Raw genomic sequence first — 9,378 nt, 5'->3', positions numbered from 1 at the left:
TGATGTGTCCTTCTAAAGACCTCAACTTCAGATTAAAATTATTTAAAACATTGTCCTGACACAAGAACATATTTATATAAAAAGCTTAAACATGAATCCCAACACTAAAATAGACCTGGAGGCTAAAGGCAGCCAACAATTTAGGAACTTTCAACCCTGATCTCCATGATTGAACTATGAGATGATGTCAATGAAAGAAAATAATGAGTTTAAGAAAGGAGATTCTTGCCTGGTCAGAGTGGCTCAGTTGTTTGAGCATTGTCCTATGCACCAAGAGGATGCAGGTTTGATTCCCAGTCAGGACACAAACCTGGGTTGTGAGTTTGATCACCAGTTGTGGCATGTATGGAAGGCAAACAATTGGTGTTTCTCTGTTACCTCTCTCTCTCTCTTTCTCCCTTTCTAAACATGTCTTTGGGTGAGGATTAAAAAGAAAGAGAGAAAGGAAGGAAAAAAAAAGAAAGAAAGGAACCTCTTTCAACTCATATTCATATATGAATTTTAAGAAAGAAATTAAGCAAAAGAGTGGTTCTGATGGGATGGCTAGAATAGCTACTTATGCTGACTGAGGAGAGAAAGACAGAGAAACACCAGAAATACTAGTATCCCAGGGAACCAAATGTGTGAGAAAAAGGATATCAGAGAGAGAGGTTGCAAGACTTCAAAACTCATCCACACCTGAATCCCTAAATTTTATCAGCCACTTCTCAAACAAACATAAAGGCTTTCATTTCCTCCTGATAATAATATTATAGCTAACTCTTATCAGGCTATGCTATACACCCAAAATTTCACTCATTGTATTTTATTTACCATTTTATATAATTCTCACAATAATACCATGAGATTCATTTCATTACAATCTTCATTTTGTATGTGGAAAAAATCAGGTTTGACTACTTAGATTGAACCCAAAAACTCTTGGGTAGTAAATGGTAGGAGACTGATATTTAGCTCATCTCAGAACCCAAGCTCTATACCCAATGCTCGATATCTTCTCCTCAGAATTTTCTGTTTGTTGTACATGCTCCTGTGAGTCCAGTTCCCCATCTACTATGCATATGGGTCTCAGCTACTTAACTAAAATGCTGAATACTGAGTTTGGAGCAATGGTGACAAAGAGTAATTGCAAGTTGCATTAAATTCAGTTTTATTTATATTAATACCAATTAACTGAAGAACCACTCTGCCTATGTATATAACTTGGCTTTGGCAGTAATAATTTTTAACTTAAAAACATTGCTGGACCTCTGTGCCTTATAAGTTAAATAGGGTAACAACTAGTCAATCTTATAGATTTATTGAGACAAATAAATGAATATAGTTGTTAGATGTTTAGAGCATTTCCTGGCACATAAGCAACATAGAAGTATAAGCCTTCACTAGGCTCAATGATATGACATGACACATATACTTATTCCAAATATGTCATCTTGATTAAGACATTACTTGTTTACACAAATCAGTTTACAGAATTTAAAAAAGGGAGATTATTCATTAAACTTCAGTTTTAATAATGTGTAACTCTATAGGTAATGAATGAATTAAACTTTGTTGGTAAACCCATACTTTATATCTGATTGCCATAATAAAAATGTGCATCTACTTATCACTCTCCTAGCTATCTGTTTCAATTGATATTTTTTAATCAATGTGTTCCTTTATGACTCATTGCTATAGGACATCTTGTGATTCCCAAACAACATCCATGGAGAACAATACAGAAGTGACTGAGTTCATCCTCCTTGGACTAACCAATGTCCCGGAACTGCAGGTCCCCCTCTTCATAATGTTCACCTTCATCTACCTCATCAGTGTGGTTGGAAACCTGGGGATAATCATTTTGATTCTCATGAATGTTCGCCTCCATACCCCTATGTACTTTTTCCTTAGTAATTTGTCTTTGGTTGACTTTTGTTCCTCTACAGCTGTCACTCCCAAGGTTATGGCTGGGTTCCTTGTAGGAGACAAGGTCATCTCCTACAATGCATGTGCTTCTCAGATGTTCTTTTTTGTAGCCTTTGCCACTATGGAAAATTTCCTCTTGGCCTCAATGGCTTATGACCGCTATGCAGCAGTTTGCAAACCCCTACATTACACCACCACCATGACAACAGGTGTGTGTGCATGTTTTGCCATAGGTTCCTATGTCTATAGTTTTCTGACGGCCTCTGTCCACACTAGGAACACATTCAGCCTCTCTTTCTGTAAGTCTAATCTGGTCCATCACTTTTTCTGTGATATTCCAGCAGTCATGGCTCTCTCTTGCTCAGACAGGCATATTAATGAGCAGATTCTTGTTTCTGTGGCAAGCTTCAACATCCTTTCTGCTCTCCTGGTTATCTTGATTTCCTATCTGTTCATATTTGTCACCATACTAAAGATACACTCATCTTCAGGGTATCAGAAGGCTTTGTCCACCTGTGCTTCTCACCTCACTGCAGTCTCCATATTCTATGGGACTGTCATCTTCATGTATTTACAGCCCAGCTCCAGCCATTCCATGGACACAGACAAAATTGCCTCTGTGTTCTATACTATGGTCATCCCCATGTTGAACCCTCTGGTCTATAGCTTGAGAAATAAGGAGGTAAAAAATGCATTCAAGAAGGTTGTTGAGAAGGCAAGATTGTCTCTAGACTTCACCTGATAAAGTTGTAGGATCCAGAATAACCTAGTTTCATTCCTGTCAGATGTTCAACATGCAATGACTCACATTTTAAGGCCCAACAATGCCCCTAAATTACTGAGAAAATGCCATTGTTTTTCTTCAAAAGCCTATTATTTAGAAAAAAGGAAATATTGTGTCCAAAACATGATGTCCGAATTAGGATGGCCAAAAGGAGCCTTAAGAATGTTGGGGGCCTTGCTTGTAAAACCTTATTAATTATATTTAGTTTATTCACATGTTCATATTTTCTCTACCATGTAACAATGGAAGGATATATGGAAAACATGGAACACACAAATCCATGAAAAAAGCATATGCAAGATTTCCATAAATGCAGATACATGCAAAAGTGGGAAAATTTTTTAAAGGGTTAGATGGAGTATGGCAGTTTTTAATTAAAAAGTAAAACTAATTTATATATCATATTATACATTTATGTTCAATATTATTTATTTCTGTAGTTCAAAACTATTTCAGGAGTCTAAATTTAAGAAAAAAAGTGATATGGGTATTTAAATAAAGATATATGCTTTTTGTTGGCACATTTTATTCAGAACTACCTATGCATAATATTATAAAGGAATTGATATTTCTGTTTTCAGTAGGTCTACTAGTAGAAGCAGTTTGCTCACAGGATGATTTTCAAAAGCAAAATGGCCAGAGTATAAGAAAAGGTGATTGAGAAATAATAAGGAATTTTTCAGATTTTCTGTATATGACTACCTTATCTTATATTTTGTAAAGAAACAGCACTGATTAATAATAATGTTACTCATTTTCTCATTGAAAATACTAAGAAAAGGTTAATGCCACTCATTCAGGTCTGCTTCCGTGTTAGATGAGCTCTGTCCTGTGTTATTCCTCTCCTACTCATTTACACTGAGTTCCTTGCTTTTTCTGGACAACTCCAAGCATGCTCCTGCATCAGGATCTTTGTCCTTGCTGTTACCAATGCTCAGAAAGCTCCCTTACTTCGTTCAGGTCTTTGCTTAAATGTTTCCATACCATAGTCACCCCACCCACCAGTGGACACTGTTCCTTCCTTGCACTTCTTGCTTTAGTCTTCATACTTCTGATCAGTAGTCAAATTAAACTAGTATCATTATTCCTTTATTTTCCTTCTGAGAGCATACACTACACTAGAGGAGTCACTTTGTCTTCCTAACTAACAACTTCATTTCCAATACACAAATTACAACCTGCTTTATAATAATTTCTCAATAAATATGTTAACGAATATATTAGTCAAAATTTGGATCCAGCAGTCAATATATTTGAACCACTGATAATTACATGAGTTCATTATCCATTATAAAATTCTTTAGAAAAGAATTTTAGAGGCCCTGCTCGGGTAGCCTCAGTTAGTTAGAACGCTGTCCATATGCCAAAGTTGCAGGTTAGATTCCCGGTTCTTTTATGTTGAAGCTTGCCACATACAAGAAGCAACCAATGATTTAATAAATAAGTGGAACAACAAATCAATGTTTCTCTCTCTCTCTCTCTCTCTCTCTCTCTCAAATCAATCAATTAATCAATACAATTTTAGTGCATTTCATGAGACATGGCTAGTTTTTTTCCCCCCTATATTATCACTCACTATTTGTATTTACTACATTTGGACAAATTAATTTTTTAGAAACCCTACTATCGAATGGATCATATGAAACCATCTTAATTCTTTTTCATTAGTATTTCTCATTAAGTGGAAAACACCCATGAATTAAGTTTTATTTAATAAATCATAAAAATGAGACTATAAGTTTCCTCTCTGATTGTATCCATAAATAATGATTATTTATTGAATGTCAATGGTTATAAACAGACAAATCTTATGTACCTTTCACCAAATTCCTCTTTAGTTAATATTTTACTTTATCATATTACATTTGTGAAAACTAAGAAACCAATGTTGATTATTACTATTATCTAAAACTTCAAAAAATTATTCAGATCATTATTTTTTACTAAGGTAATTTTGCTCTTACAGAATACAATCCAGGATACAACATTGCACATATTTGTTGTGTCTCTTTAATCTTCCCTGATCTTGACAGTTTCTTAGTATTTCCTTATTTTTCATTACCTTAATACGTCTTTTGTAGAATGCCTTTCAATTTCTGTTTGTCTGATTTTTTTCACATAGTTATACAAAGGTATAGGTTTTGAGAAAGAATAAGAAGTGAACTTCTCATCATGTCTTATGAGGGGATACACATTATCAACATGACTTGCACTGGGGGCTTGATCTTGATCAGTTAAACAAGATGATCACTTAAACTTTTGCCAGGTTCTTCCATTAATGCTACCTCCCCTTTCACTCCACACACTCTATGCTTTCACCAAATTTCAAGTCACCAAATTTCAAGTCACCAAATTCAAGTCAGCAAGTCACCAAATTTCAATGCACACTCAGGTGGAAGAGACTACATTCCACCTCCTAGGAAAGGTCTATATAGATTACTAACAACTTTATTAGGGAAATGCAAATCAAAACTACAATGAGATATCATCTCACCGCTGTTAGAATGGTTATTATCAACAAGATAATACCAAGTGTTGGCTAGAGTGTGGAGAAAAAGGAAACTTCATTCACTGCTGGTGGGAATAAAAACTGGTACAGCCACTATGGAAAACAGTAGAAATCAATGGAAATATATATTTTCTTAATTCTAATGATAGATGTTTATGTGGAGAATGATAAGTTTTCTAAAAACATTAAGACTAGAGTTACCATATATGACTTAGCAACTCTTCTGGGTATCACCCCCAAAAGTTGAAAACATTTATTCACAACGTTATGCATCCCTATATTAATTGTAGCACTATTCCTGGTTGCCAAGACATGTAAAAAATTGAAGTGTCCTTTAATAGATGATTGGATAAACAAGATGCTGTTCATATAGACAATGGAATACTACTCAGCCATAGGAAAATATGAAATACTGCCATTTATGACAACATGGATGGACCTTGAGAATATCATGCTAAGTGAAATAGGTTAGTCAGAAAATGCTAAGAACCATTTGATTTAATTCATATGTGGGATATAAAACTGAAACTCATAGACACAGACAACTGTATTGTGGTTACCAGAAAGAAGGGGTTTGGGGGTAGTAAAAGGTAAAGGCGTCCAAATATGTGGTGACAGAAGATTTTTTTACTTTGAGTGGTGGGCATACAATGCAATATATAGATCATATATTATATTAATGTACATTTGAAACCTACATAATCTTATTAACCACTGTCATCCAATAAATTTAATAAGAACTAAAATGTATCTATAAGGAAGAATTGTTTGTTTGTTTGTTTGTTTGTTTATATCAGGAAAATGCAAACCAAGATTGTGAAGCAAATTGTCAAGAATCCACCCTGGCCAGGGTGGCTCAGTTGGTTGGGTGTCATCCTGTGCACCAAAGGGTTGCTGTTTTGGTGCCTGGTCAGGTGCATGCCCAGGTTGCGGGCTCAGTCCACACTGAGGGGTATGAGGCAGGCATCCGATCAATGTTCTGCTCTTGCACCAATGTTGTTGTGGGATTGAGCCCACAACTGGGCCATGTGCCCTAACTGGAAATTGAACTGTGACCTCTGAGCCATATGCGCCTGGCAACAGTGATATTCTTACTTGAATTATGGTTCACAGAAAAGACACTAAGAAGATGAAGTTCCTGTTCAATAATTCTGAATCTGGTTGGTGATAACCACCTGAATTTAAATTCTTGTAATTATTGGGCCAGTCTGACTCTACCATAACAGTGAGGTTTGAGTTGTTTTTCTCTTTAATGGAACTATAAGGCCACCTCAACTTCTCATTTTTCTCCCTTATTACAAATTCTTGGAGAGAAATGGTCACACTATGAGAATGCTGGCCTGAAAATATTATGAAAGAAGAATGATCCAGCCTCTGGAGGATGAAAGACCATGTAGAGCAGAGGTAGACAGTATCCAGAATCAGCATGCAAAAATGTAAGGCCATCTTGAAACTTTCAGCCCAACTGACCATGCAGAAGATATGCAACCTCATGAGTGAACCCATGTGAAAGCAGCCAAGTACCTGTTCTTAGAATTATGATAAACGAAAGCTGTTGTTTTAAGCCACTAAGTGTTGTGGTAATTTGTTGCATAGCAATAGACAACTGAGATATATAATCTCTCTAACTAAAACTATGTGCTGAGCAGGACCTTCCTCTTCTTAATGGCTTTCCTGAAAGCATTATGAACCTCTTTATTCCGTAGACTATAGACAATAGGGTTCAACATGGGGACTATTATTGTATAGAACACAGATGCCAATTGATCGTTGTCCATAGAATGACTAGAACTGGGTTGTAAGTACATGAAGATTACAGTTCCATAGAATATGGTTACCGAAGTGAAGTGAGAAGCACAGGTAGAGAAGGCTTTCTTTTGTCCCTCTGCTGAGCGCATCCTCAGGATGGCAATGAATATGAACAGATAGGAGGTCAAAATAACTGTTAGGGCAAACAAGACATTGAATGCTGCTAAGATGAAGAGCACAATCTCATTTGTGTATATGTCAGAGCACGAAAGAGCCAGGATTGCAGGGATATCACAGAAAAAGTGATGGACCACATTGGAGCGGCAGAAGGAGAGACAGAAGGTAAATCCAGTGTGGATGGCGGATTCAACCAAGCCCCAGACATGGCAGCCTAGGGACATTTGAGCACACACCCTGTTGGTCATAGTGCTGGTGTAATGTAAGGGTTTACACACCGCTGCATGGCGATCATAAGCCATGACAGCTAGTAGGAAACAGTCTGCACTGGCAAAAGCCACAAAGAAAAACATTTGAGCAGCACATCCCCCGTAGGAGATGACTTTATCCCCTGTGAGGAACCCAGCCATCACCTTGGGAGTAACAGCCGAGGAGTAAGCACAGTCTACCAGAGACAGGTTACTGAGGAAAAAATACATGGGAGTGTGGAGGCAAGAGTCCAACAGAATTAACATGATAATCCCAAGATTTCCCATGAGAGTGATGAGATATATAAGAGTGAATATTATGAAGAGGGGGACCTGTAACTCTGGGGTGTCGGTCAGTCCCAAGAGTCTAAATTCATTCACCTCTGTGTTATTCTCCATGGAGGTCATTTTGAAATTGTGTTTCACCTGTCAAAACAAGAGAAGTAAAATGGATAAATTACTAATGCATGGGAAATGGCTCACAGCATACCAAAGTCACCATGATGCCATTACCAGTGAAGGGTTGCCAATAACCAAGAGACTGCATCTTCTGACCTCCATCTTTCAATTTGTAAGGGTATGCACACATTTATTAGTTCCTGACTTCACTCAGATATTCCAAATGACCTTATCTTCAAAATATCTACTGTTTATTTTCATTTGGGTTGAAAGTTTCTGCTTTCTCTGTCAATTACTTGGTCATCCCTGAGGCATGTAACACTCATATTAATGGAGCACTTATGCTCCATTATGTGGAGCCAGGTAGTCTGAGAATAATAAATGTGCCAGGTAGTCTGAGAATAATAAATACTACCTCATTTAATCTCCCAGCTGTCCTGTTAGTTAATTACCTGAGAAAAATGATGTGCCAATGCCTTTCTGGATGTGAAGTTCTGTGAAGATTATCATTTAAGCAATTGTTATCCATCTGAGATCTAAGAAAGAATAGTTTCCCTTTCTCTCTTCAGAGAAAACTGCCCCCTTGAAAGATATGCCCACCCCCAAAAGTGTAAAAATCTCAAAACTGTGACCACTCAAACATCTTGCTTCAAACTCTTGAGGGAAGTAGCAGAGAATGGAGGAAGATGCTTGTCACCATTTTATCCCCTTGGGGAGCAATGTAAGTGTCCCTGAGCTTGAAATTCTTCATATAAATAAATAAATAAATAAATAAGGCATGTGTTTCCTACTCTTACCTTGTCACAAAAATTCTTACAGCAATTTTGAAAGGTGCACTCTCTATAGAGAGGCGGCATCTCATGTTGGTAAAGAACATGGTCTCTGGGGTCATTCAATTCCTACATTTCTACTTGCCAGGTGGGCAACCTTTGGAAAGTCACAACTTTTCTGTGCCTCAGTTAAAAATAGGGATGATGATAATAGGATCTTGCAAACCTGGAGAACATAATGAGTTGACTTGTTTAAATCACACAGAATACTGCTTAATACATAGTTAGCATGCAATAAACCATAGGTTTTATACTATTATTAAATAAATATTATTATTAATAATAGTAGTATATAAGATGGTTTGAAAGAAAGTAACAAAAGAAACCTAACAAAATGGTTGGAATCACATTACTAAAGAAACTTATGTAACTTCATAAGTTAAATCCAAATTTGTTTAAACAAACACACTATTTTTACAAATGTTAACAAAAAATTGGGGACTGAGCTCCAAGGATAATTATAAATACAGATTTTGAGATGCCATTTTTCATGGCATGGTTTCTGCAAGAGGAAACTATTAAAGGCTGTACTGATTATTTCACCCACTTACATAATCTCATTATAAAATAGCCTCCACAGTTTTCAGAATCCAGGCTAAATATCTGGTCAAGCCTGATAGAGTCTTCAACATAGAATCCCTTAATGCCAGAATTATCCAGCCTCAGAGCTCTTTCCCTCACAATTCACTTGTAGTTCATGAGCTCATCTTGTATCTCTACTTTCAAAATGTATCCCAAGTTCATTCACTTGTCACCACCTCCAGTGTGACTATT

General features: G+C 36.6%; 2 protein-coding genes across 2 annotated transcripts; one reads left to right on the top strand and one right to left on the bottom strand.

The window, feature by feature from the left end:
* The first annotated feature begins 1,708 nt into the window (after window positions 1–1,708).
* LOC103292660 (olfactory receptor 5B3-like) lies at window positions 1,709–2,650 on the top strand. Its single transcript, XM_008148897.2, has one exon. It carries the CDS (start codon window positions 1,709–1,711, stop codon window positions 2,648–2,650), a length of 942 nt encoding a protein of 313 aa, XP_008147119.2.
* Window positions 2,651–6,835: 4,185 nt separating this feature from the next.
* LOC103292661 (olfactory receptor 5B2-like) lies at window positions 6,836–7,783 on the bottom strand. Its single transcript, XM_008148899.2, has one exon. It carries the CDS (start codon window positions 7,781–7,783, stop codon window positions 6,836–6,838), a length of 948 nt encoding a protein of 315 aa, XP_008147121.2.
* Window positions 7,784–9,378: the final 1,595 nt, after the last annotated feature.

This window comes from Eptesicus fuscus, chromosome 13, assembly GCF_027574615.1.
Source record: "Eptesicus fuscus isolate TK198812 chromosome 13, DD_ASM_mEF_20220401, whole genome shotgun sequence".
Classification (NCBI taxonomy): Eukaryota; Metazoa; Chordata; class Mammalia; order Chiroptera; family Vespertilionidae; genus Eptesicus; species Eptesicus fuscus.
Note: the sequence above shows the minus strand (reverse complement) of the source record. Positions and strands in the feature narration are given on the sequence as shown.

Coding starts and splice junctions, on each gene's coding strand:
- LOC103292661 (XM_008148899.2), bottom strand. CDS start 7,783: ATGACCTCCATGGAGAATAACACAGAGGTGAATGAATTTAGACTCTTG.
- LOC103292660 (XM_008148897.2), top strand. CDS start 1,709: ATGGAGAACAATACAGAAGTGACTGAGTTCATCCTCCTTGGACTAACC.